Source organism: Amblyomma mixtum, chromosome 10 (genome assembly GCF_055824585.1).
Source record: "Amblyomma mixtum isolate Tamu chromosome 10, ASM5582458v1, whole genome shotgun sequence".
Taxonomy (NCBI): Eukaryota; Metazoa; Arthropoda; class Arachnida; order Ixodida; family Ixodidae; genus Amblyomma; species Amblyomma mixtum.
In genome coordinates, this window is record NC_143021.1 from 38,075,162 (window position 1) to 38,101,402 (window position 26,241).

Genomic DNA, 26,241 nt, shown 5'->3' on the forward strand with positions numbered 1-26,241 from the left:
TCCAAGGTCTGCACTGCAGAATGGAGGGGGGGGCGCGGTAAGGAAAGCAAACGCTTTAAAAAAAAAAAAGTAAATTCGAAGCGACAGAAGTGGGAGTTGGGTTCGGCCTTGCACTTAGTCGCCATTTTTACTCAGTTCACAAATGCACAAATGGGTGGAAACTACCCAGCCCTCCTCCCTTGATATCGTGGTAATGGCCATGCACCTTTTCCAGCTGATGGTGTTAACCAGTTTTTATGACTAAGCCAATTTTTAAGAAAGGTGATCGTTTGAACGTTAACAATTACCGTCCCATATCGCTAACTTCAGGTACCTGCAAGCTTATGGAGCATGTTATATCTAAATATCCTATGTCATTTCTGGAAAAAAATAACATCCTGTCTCCCTTTCAACATGGTTTTAGAAGAGGCTTATCTACGGTTACTCAGCTCGTCACTACAGTTCATGAATTGGCTTCATCGATTGACGATGCTGGACAGGTTGACGTCATTTTTTTTAGATTTCAGCAAGGCGTTTGATCGCGTCATGCACAATAAGCTCATCTTTAAACTTCAGCATCTTGGTCTTCCAACAGCATTTGTCGAATGGATTAAAACCTATCTTTCCAACAGAAAACAGTTCGTCGATGTTAAAAAATCTCATTCAGGTATTTTACCCGTTACCTCTGGTGTACCTCAAGGCAGTGTACTTGGGCCTCTTTTATTCCTTATTTATATCAATGATTTGGTTAACTCCGTAAATACGTCCGAAGTCAGTATTAGACTATTCGCAGATGACTGCATTCTGTTTAAGAAAATTAGCAGCACTACCGACCAAGAATGCCTGCAGTCAAATCTTAATAATGTCCTAAAGTGGTGCACCCTTTGGTCCATGAAAATATATAGCGACAAATCGGTTCTTCTTCAGGTTACTAACAAGAAAGCGCCATACAGTTTTAATTACGCAATAAACAATCTTCCACTGCTACAGGTGAGCGAATACAAATATCTTGGAGTCACCATTACAAATCGCCTTTCATGGTCCAGCCACATTAATAACATTTGCTCGTCTGCTTCACGAAACCTTGGCCTTCTAAGACACAAATTAAAACACGCTCCCTCTGAACTTAAACAACTTGCCTTCAACACACTAATTTGTCCGAAACTTGAGTATGCTTCTGTCGTTCCCCGCAGGGAGGCGTCTGCAGCATGCAGACGTTGGTGAGTGGCGACACCACGGGGTTAACCCGAGCATCCGCAGGGACATCCCCGCAGGGGGATGATGGTGAACAATGCGTCACCACGGACCCGAGCATCCGCGCTTAGCCGTGCGTGGCATCGCCGTGTCCGGGGAAAAGGGGATCCTGGTGGTTGAGCCGATGCCGAGCGTTTGGACCCTTAAGGCCCCTCGGCGGAGGCAACACACCACTTTGGCCCCAGCTTCCTGCAGACGGCACCTCCGGCCTGACCCGACCGGAGGAAATCGGCAGTCGCCTTTTCCTGTCCTCCCCTCTATCTTTCACTTTCCTATTTCCTTTCTTACAACTTTCCTGTATCCTCCTCTCTTCTTCGTTTTTTCCTCTTTTTCCTGGCGGCGAGGGTTAACCGTGTGTGACCAACTACCCTGAGTTGAGTCATATTAGGTTATAGTTAAGGTGTACAGCTGGCGTAGGCAGGACTTTCAAGTTCCTGTCGCGTCCCCTTGTTGGACTCCATGGTGGGTGGCTGGCACCATGACCGAAAAACATCAATTTTTTATGGCTCCCCCCCTTTCAAAACCTGATCGCCCTCTCAAAAGAGGGCGGACCGATGCAACAGCTCAGTTCCTCACCAGAAAAGAAACGTTCCCAAAGTATCATGTTATTCATAGCGAAATAACAGAGCAACCAGCCAGAAAGATATCCCCATTCATAGTTACTAAGAGTCTGTCAGATGCCTTGGGCCCCAGCTACAGGGTAACAAAACTAGCAAGTGGTGACCTATTGCTCGAAATCAAAGATAACACGCAACATGAAAAACTGCCAAACATTGTGTCTTTTGGGGAGGTTGCAGTCTCTGTCACTGCACACCGATCCCTGAACACTGTCAGAGGTGTAATTTCTGAAAATGATCTTCTTTTGCTCACCAAAAAGGAAATGTTGGAAGGTCTTAGTGACCAAGATGTTGTAAATGTGCACCGAATAAAAATCAGAAAAGATGACAAGGAAATAGCAACCAAACACTTAGTACTCACTTTTGCCTGTAGCACACTCCCTGAATCTATTCAAGTTGGCTATGAAAAAATCCGAGTTCGCGCCTACATTCCAAACCCCCGTCGGTGTTTTAATTGCCAGAGGTTTGGTCATGGCTCCCAGAGTTGCCGTGGCCATCAAACATGTGCAAAATGTGCATCAAGAGAACATAAATCCGAGAACTGTCAAGCATCACCACACTGCACAAACTGCGAAGGCGAACACCCAGCGTATTCTAGGTCTTGCCCATCATGGAAGATGGAAAAGGAAATTATAACATTGAAAACAAAAGAAAACATTTCATTCAAAGAAGCACGTAAACGATTCTCACAGTCTAATCCATTCGCCTTCACAGCTAGGACAAACTTCGCGGATGTGGTGCGCAGGGGCGGTGCATCACACCGCAATCAGGCGCCTGCCCAAGTCTCGTTTACCGGGACACAGGCAGCGCCATCAATGCCCCAGGCAGGGACAGCGAAAGCTGCCCTGTCGTCTCCCAAAGAGGTCTAGCCGTCCCTTGAGTCGGCGGACAACCAGGCTACTCCCCGCCGTGGGAGGCCTGAAACCCGCACACGCACGGTTTCCTCGCGGGCTTCCAGCACCTCCTCCGAGGTGATGGATGTCACCCCTGGCACGTCCGTCCCGCTCGGGCGGCACAGCTCACTCGAGCGTCGCAAAGGACGGGCCAGAATAACGGGACCCGAAAAGCCAGAAACTTAGGTTTCAGCTCAATCTTTCCAAAAAAAAACAAGAAAAGCAACAAAAATGGCTTTTTTAATCCAATGGAACTGTAGAGGACTTATAAAAAACTACAGTGATGTAACAGATCTTTTAATTTCACTTTCCCCAGTCATTTTTTGTTTACAAGAGACCAATTTAGGCCCGCAACACAAAAACATTCTGAAAAAATATCAAGTGTTTCATTGCGACCGACAGCAAGCATGTCGGCTCTCTGGAGGCGCTGCTATCGTTGTTCAGAGTGGTGTTGCAGCTCGCGAAGTCAAACTTCAGACTAAATATGAAGCTGTTGCAGTCACCGTTCTTCATTTTAAAACGATCACAATATGTTCCATCTATCTTGAACCACATATAACAGTAACACTTGAGGACATGGAAGAACTTTTAAAACAACTACCAGAGCCATATCTTTTAGTCTGAGATTTTAATGCCCACTCCTCCTTCTGGGGAAGTGATCAAACTGATACTAGAGGTCGCATTTTAGAAGATTTTATACTGTGCAACAATGTGTGCCTACTCAATACAGGAAAGCACACCTATTGCTCTCCAAGTACTGGAAAAACTAGCCCCTTAGATTTATCTTTTAGTTCACCATCAGTTTTTACAGTTTTTAAATGGGAAGTCCTGGACAACCCTTATGGAAGTGACCATTTGCCAGTAATTATCAGCATACCATCGTCACCTTTAATCGTCCAAAGTAAACCTCGCCGTTGGAAACTACACTTAGCCGACTGGTCACTCTTTCGAGAAAAGGCCAGCCTGGATAATATATACTCCGATAGCCTTAGCGTTGACGAACTGAATGAAATCTTCACAACCTGTATCATAGCTGCTGCGCGCCTAGCGATTCCTCAGTCCTCGGGAGTGGTAAGACAAAACCACAAGTTCTGGTATACACAAGAATGTAAAGAAGCTAAAAAGAAACAAAATAAAGCCTGGGGAATTTTTCGACGATACCCAACGCAAGAAAACCTTATCAATTTTAAAAAGGCGAGAGCAAAATCACGTCACGTACGTCGCGCTGCTGAGAAAACTTCCTGGCAGGATTATATATCATCCATAAATAGTACAATCACTTCCAAAAAAATGTGGGAGCAAGTTCGTAAACTAAATGGCAGCTTCTCCCCATTCACAATTCCTTTTCTGACACCCCCTGGTACCCAAACAAGCATCGGTGAACAAGCAGACATACTAGGAGAACATTTCTCTACAATTTCCAGTTCCTCGCATTATACACAGTCATTCTTAAAGTATAAGAACACAGCCGAAAAACAAAGACTCCCAACTAACAGCAGTACCAAGGAGCCTTACAATAACCCAATTACTCTTCAGGAAATCCATAAAGTACTGTCCGCCGGTAAAATGACTGCACCCGGCCCAGACGAAATACATTATGAAATGCTAGCTCATCTCTCGGAACCTGCCATAGAGGCACTTTTAAGATTTTTTAATAAAATATGGGTATCGGGAAAAATACCGGACACCTGGAAAAAAGCAACAATTGTCCCTCTCCTGAAACATGGAAAACCATCAACCTCCCCTGATAGTTACAGGCCTATAGCACACTCACAAGTTGTCTTGCAAAATGTTTTGAAAGCGTATTGAATACTAGATTAATGTTCATCCTCGAATCCCGTGAACTTCTGGACGTCCACCAATGTGGATTTAAAAAAGCACACTCAACAACTGACCATCTTGTCCGCCTTGAAAACACAGTACGAGAAGCTTTCATTCATAAACAACACTAATTGGCAGTCTTCTTTGATATGGAAAAAGCTTACGACACTACCTGGAGGTTTGGCATTCTCCGCGACCTAGCAGATCTAGGTATCCGTGGAAGGATGCTGAACTGCCTGAAAGATTTTCTGTCCGACCGTTCATTTCAGGTACTTAAGGCAGACAGCTGGGCTAGTTGGTGTTTAGATTGAGAGGACATAGTAGTAGCGCTTAAAAACAAGGACCAGAGGGTAGAGAAAGACAGCACAGGCGCTAGACATCAACTGACTTTATTCTCGAGAACAACAACGAATTTATAGGCGACAATCAGGAGCATAAAAAATCAACTTTAGAATCGCATGCGTGATGTCACTTCCCGATACAAGAACCTCAAATCTTTAGTGCACAGATAAACATTCGGTTTGCTCACGCTATCTTGCGGAAAGTGCTACATCGGCCAAACCGGCCGTTGCATCAATGTTCGCCTCATGGAGCATAACAATTTGGCAGCTGCGATATCAGGTCCGGGACACTTGGCGGCACATTGCAAACGTTGTAAACATGATGACAAAAAATGTACCCCTTTGCTTGAGCAGACACGTGTGATTTATGTCAGTGCAGATCAGAAAGAGCGGGAAGTATTGGAAGCCTTTCTCATTCACTCGGAACGGCAAACCTGCGTGAGCAAACTGAATGTTTATCTGTGCACTAAAGATTTGAGGTTCTTGTATCGGGAAGTGACATCACGCATGCGATTCTAAAGTTGATTTTTTATGCTCCTGATTGTCGCCTATAAATTCGTTGTTGTTCTCGAGAATAAAGTCAGTTGATGTCTAGCGCCTGTGCTGTCTTTCTCTACCCTCTGGTCCTTGTTTTTAAGCGCTACTACTATGTCCTCTCAATTTCAGGTACGCCTGGGTTCAACACTTTCGAGGAACTTCATTCAAGAAAATGGAGTACCGCAAGGATGCATTCTAAGCACTACACTCTTCGTCATAAAAATGAATTCGCTAGCAAACTTCAAAGTCCATTATGTATTCAGTCTATGTCGATGACCTTCAGATTGCATGTACATCCTCCAGCTTATCAACCTGTGAGAGACAAATACAACTAACATTAAACAGACTAGTGATATGGGCAGATAGAAATGGTTTTAAGTTTTCCCCACAGAAAACAGTAGCGATTCTTTTCTCACTAAAAAGAGGCTTGCAGAATGACCCTACCCTAAATTTGAACAGAACTATACTGCCAGTAAAAGGAGAACATAAATTTTTAGGCATAATATTCGACAAAAGACTTACATTCCTACCGCACATAAACACACTAAAAAAGAAAGCCTCGCAATCTTTAAGTACTCTCAAGGAAGCATTGGGGGTCTGATAGAACATGTCTTCTGCACATATATCGCTCGTTGGTACGTTCATCCTTGGATTATGGGTGCATTGTGTACGGCTCAGCAAGACCATCTTACCTAAAAAAATTAGATTCAGTACATAACTCAGGCTTGCGCCTCTCATGCGGTGCATACAGGACATCCCCCATAGTAAGCCTCTATGTAGAAACAAATGAACCCTCACTAGAAATTAGAAGAACCACTCTAACGTGTGCATATGTCCTTAAAGTACGGTCACTACCAAAACACATCTGCTATCCGGTTGTAACAAAATGTCCTTCTAGAATAATATTTGCAAACAAACCTCAAGCTACCAGGCCACTGCTCTTGCGTTTTGAAGAGATGTGCCAAAATCTCGATATGCAGGACACACTCCCTGACGTTGCCCGAAGACGAGACCCACTACCTCCATGGTACAATTTTCCTGTAATCTGCGACTTCACACTTACACAGTTCCGTAAAAAGAAAACTCCACAACAGCATATCATACAAGAATTTCTTGCACTGAAAGAAAAATACAGTAGCTTTTCATAATTTTATACTGATGGTTCAAAAACAGATAATTATGTAGGAAGCGCGGTAGTACGAGGGAATTGGGAGGAAACAGTAAGACTTCCGCAGTGTGCATCTGTTTTCACTGCCGAATGTTACGCCGTATATGTTGCCATAGGAAAAATAGTAAACGAGAACGTCAAGAACGGTATCATTTATACAGACTCCTTAAGTGTGCTTACAGCTCTCCACTCTCGAAATGCTATCACTCCTCTACTCGGTGACATCATACACAACATAGTAACATCCACAGCTAAAGGACACAACATAAAACTATGTTGGGTCCCGAGTCATGTAAGAATAGAAGGCAATGAGAGAGCAGATTTATGCGCTGCCCAAGCACGTGACAAGCAAATAAAAAATGTAAATGTGCCGCATCGAGACTGCATAAACTTAGTAAATCTTAAAGCAAGGCAAAAATGGCAATCTGCTTGGAATAGTGAAATAAACAATAAACTACATTTGGTAAAACCTGTTTTAGGAGAATGGAAGTCATGTGTACACCAAGAACGTTTCAAAGAAGTGATTATCTGCCGTCTCCGTATAGGTCACACGCACCTTACACACAACTTTCTGCTCACGAAACAAGATAAACCAGTTTGTGCATGTGGAGGTGAACTTACAGTTAACCACATTTTATTTTCATGTTCTAAACTCGAAAAACTAAGGAAAAAGTGCTTTTCTCTGTTTTACACGCAAACCATTCCTTTCCACCCAGCGCTACTCATGGGCGATAATGCAATTGTGGACATATCTTGTGTTTTTAAGTTTTTAACTGAAGCAGGTTTTCTCAACAAAATATAAATCATGACCCACAGCTTCACATGATGTCCCTCAGCCATTTCCTCACTCGTGAAGAAAGGGCTGAGGCTTTTATTTGATTGGTCGGGTTCCTCGACATCCTCGCCCAGCCAAGGATGGCTGCTGAGGCTACCTGACCTTTTTAAAGCTTTTACCTTTAGCAATTCTTAAATCTCTTTTTCTCTGTTATTAGTAGATAGGTAAATTTTTAGGCCCTTTACACCACTGATCACCTTTTCACATTTTTATTAAATCGCACAGAAATTATTATACCTTGTGTTTGGCGCATGATGGCCTTAGCTGCCTATGTGCCATTAAACCTAACATAACATAACATAACAGCTTCTGTCGTATGGGATCCGCACTTAAAAAAGGATATAAAGAAACTTGAAATGATCCAAAGAAAAGCCATCCATTTCATTTTTAACGCTTACCATAGCTCTATCTCGCCATCCGTTCTGATGTCTACGAAGAACATATCCACTCTAGAAAGAAGGAGAGCACTTGCAAGGCTTAAATTTCTGTACTCATTTTACTCTAGCCAATTTAATATTAATGCGGCTCCCTATATATCCCCCTGTTCTACACGACAGACACGCAATAGCCACAACCATAACCTTACCCCGTACTTTGCACGCACAAATATTTTCAGAAACTCATTTTTTCCCCGAACAATCACAACATGGAACTCACTGCCAGCAAATGTCTTTTCGGCTCAGGATGCCGCTGCTTTTGAAAAGAGTATCTTATTGTATGTGTAAACTTAACAATATCATTGCCCTCTGTTTGGTTTTATTTTTGTTTGTTGCCGGAACGCAGGATTTGCGTAGTGTTTGATATTATTTTTGCTTTTTGAATGTTGCCCCCCTGCTTGGTCTCTATGACTGCAGTATGTGTAAATAAAATAAATAAAAGCCATGGTTAATGCCATTGGCCGCCCTTGAGGAACAGGAGTTGTACCAGGGCAGTGATGCCATTGTTTCGAGGCCCCCTGCATTCGCAGTGGTGGAAGTGCTGCCTCAGTTGTGTCCAACTATGCCATGAGCAGATTTCTGTTCGATCTAAACAGGCATTTTGATGACAGACTGCCCTGTACCTGCACAAAGTGAACAGAAAAATACCGGGTCAACATTACCACCCATTTCTTTTAAAGAGCGATGCACTGCTGAAAACAAAACCAGGAATGAAAGCATGCCACTGCACACCTGGTGTCAATTAAGTGTTTGCGCATGGCTGGCCGCTCGAGCGAGATATCCCTTTCCAAGCTTAAAGGCAAGTTCTCAAACTATTTTTTGCTGTTTCCATTCACACTTGCTTGTATTTCTGTAGCATATGATTCACGATTTCATGCCTATAGTTTGGCGTAGACACATGCCTAGGTAGCGCCAATAATGTCACAATTGTAGTCTAGCAGCCGCGCTCGCTCACTGTGGCGAACTGTGAAGGTGAAAGACGACGACGATCTTTAGGTGTGAAGCTCGCTCACAGCCCGAACGTTTGGCTGAACCTTTGCTGAACGTTGCAGAGCGACTTAGGTTCTGCTGAGTCACAACCCCCTCCTACACAATAATGTTATGGCCTAGAATGTTCAGGAGGGCTAGTTGGTTCATTTCAGCAAAAAGGTAGGATTGCACAAAAATGGCAGGACAGGAAACACAGAAACGGACATGTGGTCATCGTGCACCAATGGTGTCATGTTCATTTCTGTGTCTCCTGTCCTGTCTCTTTCACGCAGTCCTACCTTTTTAATGTTATGTAAGCTGCAGTAACGTGTGTTTCATTAAAACGGTACATTAACATATTGTCATGTAGTGGTGACGGCAGTCCAGCGAGCAAAAGGGTGTTCAAACGAAACTTTTCATATGGGCTGGCTTGCGCCCTCAAAGGACTGAATGACTCGGCAACAGCATAGCAACAAGCGTGCTCGGTCGCCGTCAAACAGAATGCCTGCCGCTCTCAGCTGCACTCAGTTTAAAGCTGACAATGAACATTCGAGATCGGCGAGCACAGTAATCACAACAGCGTAGAATCAGCTCCGCCTGAGTGTGCTCAATCAAGATAAATCTGGTCACGTCTTGCATCACAAACAGAGTGATAAAGCTGCGTGCTGATGGCTTTGAGTAATGAACAAACATCAAAAAGCTTTTTGTCATTACCCGCTTCTTAAAGAAGCATCGACCAATACTTTACAGTTAAAACAAAAGTGGGCGAAAATAAACACTGAGAGTGCAGAATCAATCATAGAAAATGCAAACAGTGTCCACTAACACGCATAATAAGGCTTTAGGTGCACAGCATGTACAACTTGTGGCCGTGCATGGCACCACTGAGACCCAGTGACACTTGTGGCGACACCTTGTGGGGCTACTTCGTAGCAAGCTCTCCAAGTCAACAAACGATTTTGTATGGGCCGAAGTACTGGTGCAAAAGCTTTTCACTCAGTCCGCGGCGGCGAATGGGGGTCCACACTCATTTACAGTCACCCGTATTGTATTCCCTATGTCTTCGATGCATACTGTAGCGTCGGTGCTCTCTTGACCTTCAATGTGCAGGCAGGCCAGACATTGTGCTTCTTCCGTGCGTTGAAAGTAGGTGGCAACGTCGAAGTTATATTCTTCTGTAACGTTGGGCAGCATGGCGTCGAGCGTGGTCGTGGGCGAAGACGACTTAAGGCAGGATGATTTCCCAAATCTTGTGTTCAGCATCAACATACATGGCAGCCCTGTCTTCTATGGCCTTGTTCAGGCACTGAGTAAAGCCTTGCAACATTGCAAAGCCTTTACTCTGCGTATGGCTTGTTTAACTGTGGTGCAGGATGGCTTGCATTTCTTCCGCTGTGAGCGCTGTTCCTCTGTCCATGATGAACACTTCGGGGGCGCCGTTTCACAGAAGTATGCTTTCCACGAAAAATTTGGCGACTTTTGCTGCTGTTCCGTTCGGTAGGGCTTATGCCTCGGTGTAGCAGGTAATGATCCACTTGTTTCCAGGTGTTGATTTCGGGAAACGGCCTTGACAGGGGTTCAGGAATCCTGCTGGTCAGGTGGGGAGCGTCTTTCATCGCTGGCAATCTCGGCATATCTTCACATAACGCGTGACGTCAGCAGATAGTCGTGGCCAGTATTACTTGAATGTGGCGAAGGGTGTGGAAAACCCAAGATAGCCAGCTGTTGGTTCACCGTGCAAAGCCTGCAAAATTTCTTCCCGTAAGCTGTTAGGAACAACGAGGAGGTATGCGTTCTTGTTGGGGGTAAAGTTCTTTCTCGCACGATGCTGTAGGTAGGGGACTGAGCGTTGGTGTTGTGCGAAGCCGCTGATACTTATGGGCCTCAAAAAGGCGTCCTCAGCATCATCTTCGAGCACCTTGTCCACAGAGGCCCGAGATAGTTAGTCCGCACCGGTGTGCTTGCGTCCAGATTTGTAGACGACAGCGATGTCAAGTTCCTGGAGGCGCAGTCTCCATCCAGCGAGGCGGCCAGAGGTGTCCTTCAAATTGGGAAGCCAGCACAGTGAATGGTGATTGCTGACCACCTTTTATGGTCATCCTTACAGACAGGGGCGGCACTTCGACGTTGCCCAGATGATGGCAAGGCACTCCTTCTCGGTTGTTGAATAGATAGCCTCGGCTTTATACAGGGAATGGCTAGCGTACATGATTACTTTCTCCAGACCGTTGCTTTGTTGAGCGAGGACAGCGCCAAAGCCCACGCTGCTTGCGTCAGAATGAATTTTAGTGTCAGCGTTTTCATCAGTGCCGCAGGACAGGAAAGGACTGTAAATGGCACTGAAATTTCTTGAGGGCTTCCATTTGCGGCGCTTCCCACTTAAATGGCATGTCTGCATTTGTCAATTCAGTCAGTGGTTCGGCAATGCGAGAAAAATTCTTAACATATCATCGGCAATACGCACACAGTCCGAGGAATCTGTACACAGCTGTCTTATTGGCCGACGGCGGAAACTGCAATAGCAGCTGTTTTCTGCAGGTCTGGGCGTACTTTTTCCTTGCTTACGATGGCCTAGAAACAGCAGATCTTCATAGGTCAAGTAGCACATCTCTGCTATCAAGGTTAGACAGGACGACTTGATTGCCTCTAGTACTGTTTGAAGTTTTATAGGTGGTCATCAAAGTTTAAGGCAAAGACAGCAACATCATCTAAATATACGATACAAACTTTCCACTTCAGGCCTGCAAGCACCGCATCCATTACTCACTAAAACATCACTGGCGCAGAACAAAGACCAAATGGCATCACCTTGAACTCAAAGAGGTCATCTGGAGTAATGAATGCGGTCTTCTCGCAATCTCTTTCATAGACCTTAATTTTACAGAAGCTGCTCTTGAGGTCTATAGGTCAGAAATACTTGGCATTGGAGAGCCGGTCGTGTGTGTCGTTGATGCGGGGCAGGGGTAGACATCCTTCTTTGTTATGCTGTTCAAGCAACGGTAATCGACGCAGAACCGAAGTGTGCCATCTTTCTTCCTCACCAGAACAACCGGTGCCACCCAGGTGCTCTTTGAAGTCTGGATGACATTGTCATGAAGCATTTCTTTCAGCCGCCGCGGTGGCTCAGCTGTTATGGTGCTCGGCTGCTGACCCAAAAGACGCGGGTTCGATCCCGGCCGCGGCGGCTGGAATTTCTTTGGAGGAGAAATTCTAGAGGCCCGTGTACTGTGCGATGTCAGTGCACGTTAAAGAACCCCAGGTGGTCGAAATTTCCGGAGCCCTCCACTACGGCGTCTCTCATAGCCTTAGTCGCTTTGGGACGTTAAACCCCATAAACCAAACCAAACCAAAGCATTTCTTTCACTTGGTCCCAGATGGCTTGTCATTCTCGCGGCGACATATGGTAGTTGCTTTGGCAGAGAGGTCGGGCGTGCTGGTCGGTTACAATGCGGTGTTTGGCAATTGGCGTTTGTCGGACCTTTGGCATGACAAGAAGCATTCACTGTAGCTTTGAAGCAGATTGCAAATGCTGTCTTGTCTGTTGAGGGGCGAGGCTGGGATTATGTCGAAGACGTGCTTTTGATCTTGCTTGGGTATATCTTCTTGGACTCGATCAGTGAGGCATCGCGCATGTCGGATAGTTCACCGAAGAAAGCAATCGTCATTCCTCTGTTAACATGCCGGCATTCTTCGCTGAAGTGCTCGGCCAGTGCATAAATCTGCGATGACAATTCCTTGTTCTAGAAGCAACCTTGTGTTCCCCTCGATAAGAGCGTCTGTTATTGGTATCCGCGGCACCTACAGCGACTTATGACGCCTGTTCGGAGTGGGGGGACACTCACTTGTTAATTCATCCAGGATACTCACGGCAACATGTTGTCTTCGAAGGGATGGCCTTGTTCGTCGAAAGTGTGATGAGCTTGGATCGAATGCTGATGATCGCTTGATGCTGTTTAAGGAAATTCATGCCCAAGGTCACTTCACGGAACATTTCTGTAGCACTACGAAAGTCACAGGATAGGTCCTGCAGTGCGAATTTGTGGGTCATCCCAGGCGGTCGTGACTTTCCTCAATTGCGCAGCGAATGTTCTATGCATCACCGAATAATCAGCTCCTGTGTTGACTAGAATGGTAACCTTCCGGCTGTCGAAAGCCACTTCTAAGTCAGATGTCGTGGCTCTTGTATTGTACATCGTCCTCAGCGTCGGGTCACGGCTTCGTCAGGTATGTGAATCGTGGTTAGGGAGTGTCCTCGGGGCTTTTCTATGTGGCAGCGTCATTCGTCATTTTGAAGTCCGGTCGCGTCGTGGTCAAACTCATGTTTGTGTGCAGTGTCGGCGTAGTGAGAGTGCCGTCTTCGTGTGGCATGGCCTGTGGAGGATCTTCGTCGTTTCGCTGGTGAGCAACCTCACCTCCAAAGGTTGCTTTCTTTAGTTTCCCCTCCTGAGGGGCTGGGAAACCTTCTGCGAAGAGCTGCTGCGTCCCAGCGCCGCAAAACGTAATGTGGACAGCGATAGTGAGCAGAACAGACGGCACGTAATCCTCTCAGCAGAAGTACTCGTCGATTTCCTGTGGTCGTTGGCCGAATTGGGGTCGTGGGACATCAGTGGAAACGCTGCATAGGCTCATTCCTCTGTAGGGGCAGTGCCGAAGAATGTGATCGAGTTTGCCACAATGGAAGCAGAGAGGGCGGTGCTGGTTGGGTGGGTGGGCAAGTGGGATTCTTGGGGCAATGGATAGGGCTCCTGGTGCAGAGTAGCAGGACACCTTTGGCTGCACACCGTGGCAGCATAAGTCATGGCCTGGGGTCGTGTGGCCTGTGCCTGTTGCACTTCTTCACGTACCACATCCATGAGAGTCAGTGCAGAGTCAGTCCATGAGAGTCATCTTCCCCACAGCCCCAAGGCTGTGGGGAAGATGGCAGCAGTCATCGTAGCTCCTTGCGGACAAATTCATGGATAACTTCCCACAAGTTGTCACTGGTGGTTGTCATCATGTACGCACGAATTTCACAGACTTGAGCTGGTCAGTTGTACTACCGAGTATGGACATCGGGGTTCTTTTCGATTGTTGAGGTTTCTTGCGTGAATTCCTCAACAGTTTTTGGCAGCTGATGGACAAGGCCAGCAAAGAATTGTTTCTTGATGTCGCAGATTAGAAACTGTCTTCTCCTCTGTCATCTCGGGGTGGACACGACGAAAGAGGCACTTCATTCATTGGACTCACTCGGGAGCTGGGTCCTGCACTCGAGGAGTCGTTCTGCTCTTTCTTTCCTCGCAACGCTCATGATTGCCTTCAGTAATTCCTCCTTGAATAGGACCTATGTCGTTAAGGAACATTTGTGGTTTTCATACCATATACCTGATGAGCCCTCTATTGAGATAAATACGTATCTGATTTTTGTCGCATTATTCCAACTGCTGAACAATGCCTCGTGCTCAAATTGGTTCAACCATTCTCCGGGGTCTTCACCTGGTGAGCCATTGAAAGTTGGCAGCACCCGTGGCTACTGCAAGACGATCGGAATCGACATCCGTGGCAAGGTCATGGTGGACGTAACAGCATATTTTCGCTGTAGGGTGGGGTGCGGTTCGTCAGGGTCCCAAACTCAGATTGCAACCTTTGGAGCTGGGCCGGTGAACTATAGTGACGCATCCTCCGATGTGAGGCGCAGAGGGCTGGCGTCATGGCTTGCGGGGGAGGTTTCCAGTACATGGACGGCCGCCCAGCACCTCCAACAGGCGTCATGATGTGGTGACGGCAGCGAAAAGGGCTTTGAAACGAAACTTTTTATCTGTGCTGACTTGCACCCACAAAGAGCTGAATGACTTGGCGGCGGCGTAGCAACAAATGTGCTCGGCGGTCGTCGAACAGACAACAAATTCTCGATATGGCGAGTAAAGTAACCACCTTGACAGTGAAAGCGCTCAAAAGGACAAGGACGACAGAAAAGGAAAGACATACAGAGCGCTTTGTATGTCTTTCCTTTTCTGTCGTCCTTGTCCTTTTGAGCGCTTTCACTGTCAAGATGGAAAACCAACTCGCCCACTCAATTCCATTATTCTATTAAAGTAACCACAACAGTCTGGAACAACACAGAATCGGCTCGACCTGGGTACGATCATTCGAGATAATTCTGCTTTCAAATCATATGTTAATATCTAACACATGAATAATTCAGTTGATCACCCCGTGAAGTTCATCTACGACCGTTAAATGCTGTTTCGGTTTCGTCAACCGAACGACGTGCAATTGGATTTTAGGTCAAGTGAGGCATGAAAAAGTGAAATATAAACGCTAATATGTTTGTTGTAATTCACTACCACACTTAAACCAGCCTGTTTCAAGAGCTGGAATTACAACAAGCAATGTATCAGCAGTTATATTGCAGTTTTTTTTTCCTTCTTCACGTGACTACACATTACAGCCATCGTTCGGTCGATGAAGCCGAAACAGCATGGGGAAAAAAAATGTTATAAATTATTTAGCAGTCTAAGGCCGGTTCACATGCAAGCGACTGAGCGATTGAGCGGCGCGTCGCAGCTAAAATTTCCAACTTGTTGAAACCTCGCCGCTCGTCGCAGCGACGACTCAAAACAGGTTTTTCCGCCGCGGCAACAGGATTCGCTAGCATTTTCGCTGGCATGTGAAACTAGTCGAATCCCATATTGTGATACATATATTCTAATGTCTAATGCATCATTTAAGAGTAGAAAATACCTAACTAAAATTACGTGTCTTGGGTATTTCAAGGGTAATGGACTGGATACTCCAAGAGGCAAGTTTAGCAGGGGGCAGCAGAAAGTTAGATGGGCGAATATGAGATTAAGAAGTTGCCAGAGATAAGGTGGCCACGACTGGCACAGGACAGGGCCACTTGAAAAGATATGGGAGAGGCGTTTGTCCTGCATATAGTTCACTATAGTCCTGCAGTGTGCGATGATGATGAATGAAAGTCTACCATGGGGTTTAACATCCCAAAGCGACTCAGGCTGTGAGGGACGCCGTAGTGAAGGGCTCCGGAAATTTCGACCACCTGGGGTTCTTTAACGTGCACTGTCATCGCACAGTACATGGGCCTCTAGAATTTCGCCTCCATCGAAATTCAGCCGCCGCGGCCGGGATCCAACCCGCGCGTCTTTCGAGCCAGCAGCCGATCGAGCGCTGAGCCACCGCGGCGGGTCGCATGAAAGTCTGTCGCGATGTTTAAGCGAACCTGCAGTAACGTTGTACAGCAAATTTCCATTAGGTTTTGACTGCCGCATTTGAGCGCGGAGCGATCGGACGCGTGGCACGATCGGTCACCGTCGATTTTCGAGCTGGAACCGCGGCAATCTGATGTAACACCCATCAAACCTGTGCGTCTGCATCTGTGAAGTCAGCAGGATCCTGGAGACACCGATCTGACCCAGGTACGCCCAATTTTCGGCCACTTCGAGCAACCCTCCGCATCACCACGTAGCGGTCGCTCCGGCTCCCCCGCCGCTGGCTGCGGAGACGCTGCCTGAACAACGCGGATACGACCCCACGACTCTGTCGTGGTCGTCTGTCCCTGCAAGCCAGCCAGAGGATGGCCCATCCACCATTTCGGCGCAGCAAGCTGCCCTTTTTAAAGTCGTTGAGAGCCGGCGCCGCCGCCGGCAGAACGCACGAGGAGCTGCAATGCCCAAAACTCCTCTTGACAACTCAGCAACAAGAGACGCTCGCGCTCCGTCTTCTAAATGTGCACAAAAGACATTTTCACCAGTCTCCAAGTGGACGCCTAAGCCAACGGTCAGGATGAACCCTGACGATTTTACAAACCGTTACCAGTTTGTAAAAATCAATAGCTTCACATCAACGTCTAAACTGATACAGTATGGTGTCCCGCAGGGATCTATCTTAGGTCCCCTTTAAATTTCTTCTCTATATTAATGACATTGTATGTATCCCTCGAACTCCTGATATTATCTTATACGCTGATGACGCAAATATTTTTTTCCAAGGAACCGACTTAACCAGCATATTAACAGAAGCAAATGCATGGCTTGAACAATTGTCTGTCTGGTTATATCATAATCAGCTAGTCCTGAACACAGAAAAAACAAACTACATGATATTTCGACCCAAAAATAAGGCAGCAGATTGTTATCTAAAGCTAGAATTTCAGAAAAAAGTGATAACGCAAGTAAGCAAGCAGAAATTTCTAGGCGTGATCTTTCACGAAAACCTTAACTGGACACCACACATCGATATAGCATCTGCACCAATATATCGAAAACCTTAGGTATCCTAAACAAATTCAGGTACATATTACCCACGTGGTTCAAGCGACAGTTGTACTATGCAATGATCTACTCCCGACTACACTGCTGCGTATTGGTATGGGGCACGACTTCAAAGGGCAATCTTGAACGGCTTCATATCATGCAGAAGAAAGCGATTCGATTTATTGAAAACTTATCAGCACGTGAACATACTCAAGGTTTTTTCTATGAAAACAAGATTCTTACATTTACTAACGTATTTCGCCAAGTACTAGCACTCAGAATATAGACCCTTTGCAAAACTTCAGGCAACATTGTACCACAGTCTGGCACCACTGTGCACCGTCCGCCATGGTGAAGGATAGGTGTTCGGATCGTCTATCTGTCGATGCTCAGTGACCTGCTTTATAGTTGCGTTTAAATTGTTATTTTTTGCCGCAACAGGTCCGTCGATGCTTTAATAACGTGTGTCAAATCTCTGCCACGAATGTGATTCAACATGCCAACTCACTGCTGCGTTCCGATGTGTAATCAATGCGGTTATGTCGACAAGGACGGACGAAAGGTACGTGTACTACATGCGTGTCTTTGTAGCGTTGATGCTTGTCGGTTTAAAGCGTAGCATGCGCGCTCTATTAGACAGCTTTACAGAACCTCCGTATGTATTGCGGCATTTCACAGAGTTTCCAGTTTCAATCGGCAGAAAGCCGCGTTCTATACAAACTAAGCGCCGAACGGCAAGACGCGCGCGTCATCCAGGTGACACGATTTACTTCTGCGATTTGTTCTTCGCTCACAACGTTTATGGAGTCTACACCTGCATCCTTTAGGTTAAACGAAACACCATAGGCTACGCATTCTTGTAAAACAGGGAGAACTACGACGGACGAGGACACGGAACGAGTGCTCGATCGTCCCCTGACCTTCGTGTTCTTTTCCGTCGATCTTGCGCTGTTTTTGCAAGAACGCGTGACCCTAGCTAGATGTGTGCGATCTGCGGAGTACCGGTCCGCGGCACAGATCTCCCGACGATCTAAGTACGGCGTCTTACGCCGGCGTGCTTTACAGCAGACTATCTCCTGCTACAAATTCCTTTAAGACTAGTGTGATGTGTGAAAGGTGTTTGGCTGACACTGGTTCTTTAATTTGGTCTTCAGAAATTTGCAGTGTGCGGTGGCTTGCAAGTGTTGTACTTTGTGTTGATGAAAAGACAAGTGCACATTCTCAACTGAGCCTTTTATTTGCAGGTTTCATTCCACAGATTTCCTGCAGATGAAGGAATGAAGAAAAGGTGGTTAGTGGCCATCAAGAGAGATGAAGGGATACTCTTCAAGGTGTCGAAGGCAACTAAAGTGTGCTCAAAACATTTCACTGATTCAGACTTTTGGGTAAGTGTGGCCAGTGGTTTGCGGTTACTGCATCAGACAGCCGTGCCATCTGTCTTTCCATTCAGTAAACCGAAAACATCAAGGAAACCGCCAAGACAACGTACCGGGTGCCCACATCCTGCCAAGCGGCAGCGAAAGGCTGCAAAGCAGAATGATGCACAAGATAATGTCCACAATGAGAATGATGTGTCACCATTGGCTGCATATCCCAGTGTGAATTCTACAGAGCGGCAGAGCAGGAGCCCACTGCAAGAAGTTTGTCTCCCAAACATTGCTTTAAATCATGCACAGGAAAATTCCGACAATGAAAATGGCACTCCACCTAAAGAACTACCAAGCACAAGCCCACTGCAGGAAGTTATACCCATAAACATTACTGCATTTCAAGAACTGCAAGCACAGCTTGCAGCAAGCAAGGAAAGAGAGGCCAGTCTGCAAGCAGAGCTTGAAGCATGCAAAATCAGTTGCATAAGTCTTGAAAACAAGCTACAAGACTCCGAGCTAAAGCTCCAGTTGAAAACACAGGAGCTAAACCTTGTTCGAAATGAGCTGATAAGCTCGCAAAAAAAAATAGAACAACTCAGACAGGATGCTATGTCCTTTGGAGTTGAAAAATTTGAAGAGCGAGATGATGACTTCCAGTTCTACACCGGACTACCAAACTACGACTGCTTCAACACTCTCCTTAAGCTATTGAACCCTGGAGAAAAAGGGGAAAATATGAAATGACGAGATAGAACCCATCAGTCAGATGACTACTGTGGCCGACCACGAAAGTTGACTGTACAAAACGAGCTATTTCTTGTGCTCGTAAAACTAAGACTTAATCTTTTTCACAAGCATCTGGGGCATCTATTCAACATCTCAGTTAGCACAGTGTCGCGTATCTTTTCTGCATGGATGGACTTTATGTACCTGCAGCTCGCACGATTACCAATATGGCAATCACGAGAAGCCATCAACCGAAGCATGCCAGAGGCATTTGAAAGGCATGCTGCCACACGTGTGTTGCTTGATGCGACTGAGATACGTTGCAATGTGCCGACATCGTTTGTGACACAGTCCGAGCTGTATTCTCACTACAAATCCACACACACATTCAAGGGGCTTATTGGAGTGTCTCCTAATGGGTTTGTAACCTTTGTCTCTGAGCTGTTCACTGGCTGCACGTCAGACAGAGAGTGTGTGATTAAGAGTGGCTTCCTGGACTTGGAATTCGACAAAGGCGACATAGTCATGGCCGACAAGGGTTTCCGAATCGAAGACCTTTTGCAGGAAGTCGGCGTAAAGCTCAACTTGCCACCCTTTTTGCGGGGTAACCAGTTCACTGCAGAAGAAGTCGGGAAGACCCAAGAAATTGCTGCACTTCGCATTCATGTCGAGAGGATTCAGCGTATCAAAAGTTATCACATTTTTGATCGACCCTTGCCAATTTCACTGGCTCCATTAGCCAATCAGATGTGGACTGTCTGTGCAATTATGAGCAACCTTCAAGGACCACTTCTGCGACAGTATGGTGATGCTGAAGATTGAATGCTACTCTTGTTTCACTATTTTGTGATGTTTGCACATAAAATATTATCCCCACGTGTATGGCAAGTCTGCCTCGTGCATTCACATTCTACTTTGTTGCACTTCAACCCTACTATGCGTGTGTAGGTTCCTCCAGAGCCCTCTGCTTTAAGAGCTAATTAGAAAAATGCATGACAGAAAATGAGGACAGCACAGCACAAATGTTCTAGATGTGCAGTGTGTTTCGGATGCGGTGAGGCAGAAACTCTAGAACACTTGCTCCTTCGCTGCACTGTGTTTGCTGATGCCCGTCGCGACATGCTTGCGGCCTACAGGGCGCTGGGCATTCTCCCAGACGCTCTTTCAACGCTATTGTGGCCGCAGGGCAGTGCGCGCACCCGTGAGCGAGCAATGGTGAGCCTCTGTGAATTCCTCGAGCTTGACGTCCCGCCTGTTCTCCGCCAGGTAGTGACCTGCAGTGACCGAACGCTCCGCGTGTGCTACCTCGGGACGATGAACAGCTGGATGCCCCCACTCTAGCTGTTTTTGTGCTTTGCGTCGTGCGCGTGATTGTACTGTGACCTACCAGATGTTCACGCATGTGCGACTTGTATATATATTTATATTTATCATGTATATATGTAAATAGATTTATTGACAGTGTACCCCTTCCCCTATCCTTTCTACTATCCCCTCCCCTCTTTCTTTTCACTTCCACACACTGCCTGCTATCCTTTATTTCCGCTGCCCCAGCTCAGGTGCTTCCAGCCGCGATAGCAGATGCCGGGGTAGCAAAAATTCTTTGGCCTTCCATATTAAATGCATAAATAAAGCCACTACTACTACTACAAATGTTCTAAATGCTGTTTATCTGCCAAATTGCGGAAACAGAGGCATGCCACCACGACAACAAAACATTGCACAGCCACGATACTGCATATCTATAACCTGTGAAATTTGACGCCTGAACTTTTTCAGTTGAGGCAGCTTTCAGGCATTAAAAAAAATGGTATTTTTATTTTGAACGCTCATCCATTCATCTCTATATGACAACAGCTTTGTACATGGCTTTTCTGAATTTGAGAACCAATATCGAGAAAAACGTACTAACAAGGCATGTATAGAAACAACAGTACTTTGAGAGATAGGAAGATGGAATTTGGCAATGAGGGCAAGTTTGATACCCTAACTGATATCGGGAAGAAATAGCATATGGATTGAACATGTAGTGCAAAGGTCACATAACAGCATGAACTCGAAGAGAAGGCAAATGTAACAGGGTGGCAGATGAGATTAGGAAGTTGCAGGGATAAGGCGGCCACAGCTGGTACAGAAAAAAAATTCAGCAGAGAGACTTCAAACTGCTCATGTGTAAGGCTTAAGCAGGGGTGTGCGAATGTTCGAAATTTTGAAGAGAATATTTTAGCTCGGTTGGTATTCAATTCAAGAAATCAATATTTGGAGATTACTCAATACATCAAGATTACGCGAATATTCGAACATTACCGAATATTAAAAAGTGTTCAGTTGTTCGGCAGCAATCGAATACAGCAGACTCATTGCAATCCTGAAGAGACTGCAAACCCGGATGAATTAGCCGAATTCCTGCAGCAGTCTTGTGTCAACTTACATTGTTCATTTTTTTAGTATGACTAATTTAGGCAGGGCGGGATCACATGCTTGCCAGTCAAAGGGTATACATGTCTGTGCAATTTTAGTTTAATTTTGTTTGCAAATGCCTTGTGCAATTCTGAAATAAAGAAGAACAATGTTAGCTTATTTTTCCATTTTTTTTTCTTCTCATCAAGCAAACATTCGATTCGAAGGCATTTTTTCTGCCTATTCAAAGTTGGTTCATATTCGAGGAATTCAATATTCGCACACCCCTACCAGTAAGGCTTTTGCCTTAATAATTGCAGGCAAATGGAAGAGGTGTTTTGTCTGCAGTGGATATGACTAGGCTGATAAGTTTTAACGATAACATTTTTCTGATGCCACAGTAATAATGCACATAAAATATTGTCCAATTCTGCGGCTAATAAATGTTTTGGGCATCGGCTGGTCAAGGTACAAGGCTACCTCACAGACTACTTTCCAAATAAGGAAGCAATGTTGAAAAGTAAAAGTCTCGCAGCTTTACCCACATTGCTTGCCATTCACTTTCGTCCAGCCTAATCCTTTCCACCAGAATGAAATCCTTGCTGAAAACAACGAAGTCTCCCCAGTTCAGACCTGCTACACCCATTTGTCCGCTTATCTGAGCATAGTAAATGTGGTCCCTCTTCAACATGGGACCCCTATCACTCAGCTCAGAGCAAAATTCATGCCTAGCAAGCTCCTTGCCCTTGGTGTCTCGTAGCGAGTATGGGCACTTGATTTCAACGACACCATAGGTGCCTTCAATCGGATCGAATACTATTCTATCCGGTGAGGCACCAAGCCACGGAAAGGCGGGATTGACGAACAGTCCACAAGAGCTGACAGTTGCATCACGTCCCGCAGATCTCAGGACTTCTTCGTACCGCTTGGCTGCGGCTGCCTCATTGGTGATTCCATACCTGCGAGTAACACAGAATACTGGGCAATCATTTAAGTTTACATGGCACACACTGGAAAGCATGTAGTCTCACGGAGGAGCTCGATACTGCAGAACTTGATGTACATACCATGAGGTAGATAACAAAATAAATGTTCTTTACACAGCTGGCATTAACTTACTTTATGGCGGGAACTCTGGAGAGGTCCCTGCTCGCAGTAATGGATTCCAAGCCTTTTGTAGTCCACTGTTGTCTTGACAGTACAACACCAAAGTTCGAAGCAGTCAACCGGAGGCCTCGCTGCTTTTGCCATGTTGTGCTCTTGGACTGCTGCCTCGTATCTCTTTCAAGCTGAGCCGACAAACTAGTCGTGGTGCAGATCTCCTACAAATTGTACAAAGGGGGGACATAAATAGAATTATTGCCCTGCTACACATGTTCCACAGAAGCACAGAACATTACGAAAATAAACAAAATAACCAGCCAGCCTTCTTTGCCCCAGTCCAATTCCAATCAAGCTGACCTCTCTAAAAAATCACTGCCTCTCCCCACTGAGAGAAACAGAAAAGAGGAGGCAGCTCTGAATTTCATTGCTTTCATCACTTCACCAAGAAGCAAAATTTAGGTTTTCAACATGAGTAGCTTTCTCAAGCAGCACAGAGGTAAGAACAGCTACAGTGAATTTTGGACAGTTAGCAAAGGGCACTTCAATGCAAATCAGCAGCACACATAGATACTTGTAGAAAGTAAAGAGGATAAAGTGCTAGTTGCAGTTCGACTTGTTATTCACAAGAATGCATCATAATTTTATAGGATCAAAATCAGGATAACTGATTATAGCTTGGGCCCTCACAACAGTGAAAAAGACAGAAAAGGAAAGTCAACACAGTACCATGTGGCCTTACTTTTTGTTAGCCATTCTATTTTGCAATGCCACATTGTTGAGGTATACATTTAAATGCACAAGTACGTAAAGGCTAAGAAACAACCACAAAATCTGAAATATACTTTTGTCGCAGCAACGCAGTGATGCTCTTAAATTATCGATTTCACTGGCTCATCTTTCACTTTTCAGACTAATCATATTTAGCTTTTGTGATGCTGCTGTGATAACAATGCATCTGAGCATACCTCGAGGATCCTGTTTCCCTTCTGGTGAGAAGGCACGGTCCAAGCACTGGCATTCTGAAAGAAGTTCAGGTCGGGAATGGCACTTGGGACCCCTGAATGCACAGCAGAAATTCCAGCTGTATGAACTGTGAAGCCATGTGGATGGAGGGCCTGCTGGTATGCCAGTGGTGACGATGCAGGTGCAGGACCATATTTTGTTTCTTTGGATGGTTGGTTGGGTGTCAGCAGTAGTGCTTGGGCGAATTCATCTTCTGGATTCAGCCGGAGCAGTGATCTAGCGAACTCCTCTTTGGCCGCTTCTTGCTGTTCCACAGTGCGGGGGCAGCGCCTCCGCTCTTTTGGTTTTGCAATCTTGGCAACGCTAACACCACCTTTCCTCACGCTCCGCCAATCAACAGTCTGAATAGAGCACCCTTGGATGTTGGAACCTCGTGGCACCCTCCACTGTTGAGGCAAATCTGTTGCTGATAACTCTTGTGGAGCCTCGGTAAACCCTTTGCTTTGTAGTAGAGCTACTGTTCGCAACATTCCCATCAAATGATTGCACGCTAGCTTCCCTGCTGGGCATTCACAGCTACCATCAACAATTTCTCCATTCTGGCTGACGGCAGCAATTATACTGTAGGGTGATGAGTTCTTTTTTTTGCTTCTATAGCATGATGCTTTGATGAAAAGCAGCCCGTCTCTGAAAATGCAAACGTTTGGCGAATTAGTGCAAGAAATTTTCTCGTCAGACTACACATACAAGCTTACAGTATGCTGCAACATGCCAGGAATGACACCTGCATTCACTTGGGTACCTGGCACTTACCAAAGGAGTTTGTTATTCTACTACAACAGTGTTAAAGCGCTGTGATTATCTCAGAAGTGTTGACATGAAGACAGAAACTAAATACATCGAGGCGACGCTGGTTTCTCCTTTCTAAATCGCGTTTCAAGGTCTAATAAGCACAGAGTACATTCAAAGGAAGCCAGCTGGGAGTGCATTTCTTGAGAAATGCTGCAGTGAATCTCGCAGCACTCTTCATGAAACATCAAAATGCCAATCTACCACAGCTGGCTGTCATGCAGACTCGCCGTCCATTTTACCGCGAAGTGTAAACAAATAGCTTTTGGAATCGGCTACACTTGTTGCTGCGATGGCAGTGGCGTGCATATGCATGACCGCCGTCCCAAGTATCCGTACACTAGTACCCGCGTTCGAACCCGACCGTGGCGGCCCCGTTTCGATGGAGGCGAAATGATAGAGGTACTACGTGTGCTGTGCGATGTCAGTGCACGTTAAAGAACCCTAGGTGGTCGAAGTTATCCGAAGCCCTTTACGAAGGCGTCCCTCATAGCCTGAGTCGCTTTGGGTGGTCAAATTTCCCCATAAACAAAACCTACGCATGTACTACGGCGCAAGAAGCGCTGCCAACGCGTCGCTCTCGATGGCTACATGAAGCGCGTCAGAAACGAGTGGGCGCTTTTAACAGTGGAAAGACACTTCAATGGCAGCGAGGAACTTTTCAGGAACAAGTTTTGACGAGCTCAGTTCATTTGCATGCTCAGGCGATGGCACGATTACGTGCCCCCCCTCCCCTCCCATCAGCGGAACGCAGGCTTCTTGTGCCGGAAGAAAGCGAATAACTTAGGAAATACATCGTCAGCTAGTCATGAACACTGTTCTAGACACTCACAGGCATATACTCACCTTATTTTAGAACTGTTTGTCTGCAAGGACGAGGCGATCACATAAGACTCGGCGCTGAAGTTGTAACTTCGGTCCAAGCAGCGTTCTGTGGCTGACCAGCTCGAATAAAATGCAGTCAGCCTCATCTCGTTCAAAGGCGGCACAACGCTGAGGTCGTTTTCCCATCCTGTGATGGGAAAGACTACGTTTCTCGCCATATGTGTTCACTTGGATGCGATTAAAAACGATTGCAGCTCAAGCACGCGCACAGCAGAACCATCGGAACGACGTAGGAGCGGTGGCTTGCTAGCGTAGGGCGATCCTTCACCATGGCGGCGTGGTAAGGTTGCCAGACTTGGTGAGAAAATTTACGGGGTTTCGCAAAGGGTCTATACAACGAAATCAAACGTGATCAACCAGGCTTTTTCGCAACATATGAACGCGCTCACTGTGGCTACGAGTTGAGAAATGTATTGTTTACCTCAAACCTGACCAGAACATCTTATGGGAAGCAGTCGGTTAACTTTCAAATCCCTGCACTTTTAAACATGTTTCAGGAAATTGTTCAAATAGTCTGTAACTCCAACTCAGTAAATAGTTTTAAGAGACAAGTTAAAACTTTTTTACTAGATAAAACATAACTACGCTGTTTTGATGTATGCTGTTTTAATTTGTTTGATTTGTTTTTTCTTAACTGTTTTTTTTATGTATGGTATTCTATTGTATCTTGAGTTGTGCCTTTGCACAACTCAACTTTGCACAACTGCCTGCTCAGTGATTGATGTTTCTAATAATGGCGTCTTGTACAGCATCTTTCTGATTGTTTTGTAACTGCACAGTTTTGCTGCCTCCTTATTCTTTCTTGTTCTTGGCGCGACCGGCCACTTGTATATATCCTGATGCA

At 45.8% G+C, this 26,241-nt stretch overlaps 2 protein-coding genes across 2 annotated transcripts; one reads left to right on the plus strand and one right to left on the minus strand.

Moving 5' to 3' along the window:
- Positions 1-17,387: 17,387 nt before the first annotated feature.
- On the plus strand, positions 17,388-20,891 carry LOC149325608 (uncharacterized). The gene is made up of 2 exons (XM_089563403.1): positions 17,388-17,662; positions 18,345-20,891. The coding sequence occupies exon 2, from the start codon at positions 19,386-19,388 to the stop codon at positions 20,016-20,018; it is 633 nt and encodes a 210-aa protein (XP_089419529.1). The 5' UTR covers positions 17,388-17,662; positions 18,345-19,385; the 3' UTR covers positions 20,019-20,891.
- Positions 20,892-20,994: 103 nt separating this feature from the next.
- On the minus strand, positions 20,995-25,717 carry LOC149325609 (uncharacterized). Its single transcript, XM_089563402.1, has 4 exons — positions 25,359-25,717; positions 23,666-24,350; positions 22,716-22,918; positions 20,995-22,555 (listed from the first exon to the last, which is right to left on the minus strand). The coding sequence occupies exons 1-4, from the start codon at positions 25,553-25,555 to the stop codon at positions 22,078-22,080; spliced, it is 1,563 nt and encodes a 520-aa protein (XP_089419528.1). The 5' UTR covers positions 25,556-25,717; the 3' UTR covers positions 20,995-22,077.
- Between the last annotated feature and the right edge of the window lie 524 nt (positions 25,718-26,241).

What these genes read in the sequence shown, in the direction of transcription:
- LOC149325608 (XM_089563403.1), top strand. Translation starts at nt 19,386, where the DNA reads ATGGACTTTATGTACCTGCAGCTCGCACGATTACCAATATGGCAATCA.
- LOC149325609 (XM_089563402.1), bottom strand. Translation starts at nt 25,555, where the DNA reads ATGGCGAGAAACGTAGTCTTTCCCATCACAGGATGGGAAAACGACCTC. An exon ending in ACAAACAGTTCTAAAATAAG is followed by an intron (nt 24,351 to 25,358) that starts GTGAGTATATGC and finishes TTGCATTTTCAG; the next exon opens with AGACGGGCTGCTTTTCATCA. An exon ending in TCCAGAGTTCCCGCCATAAA is followed by an intron (nt 22,556 to 22,715) that starts GTAAGTTAATGC and finishes TGTTACTCGCAG; the next exon opens with GTATGGAATCACCAATGAGG.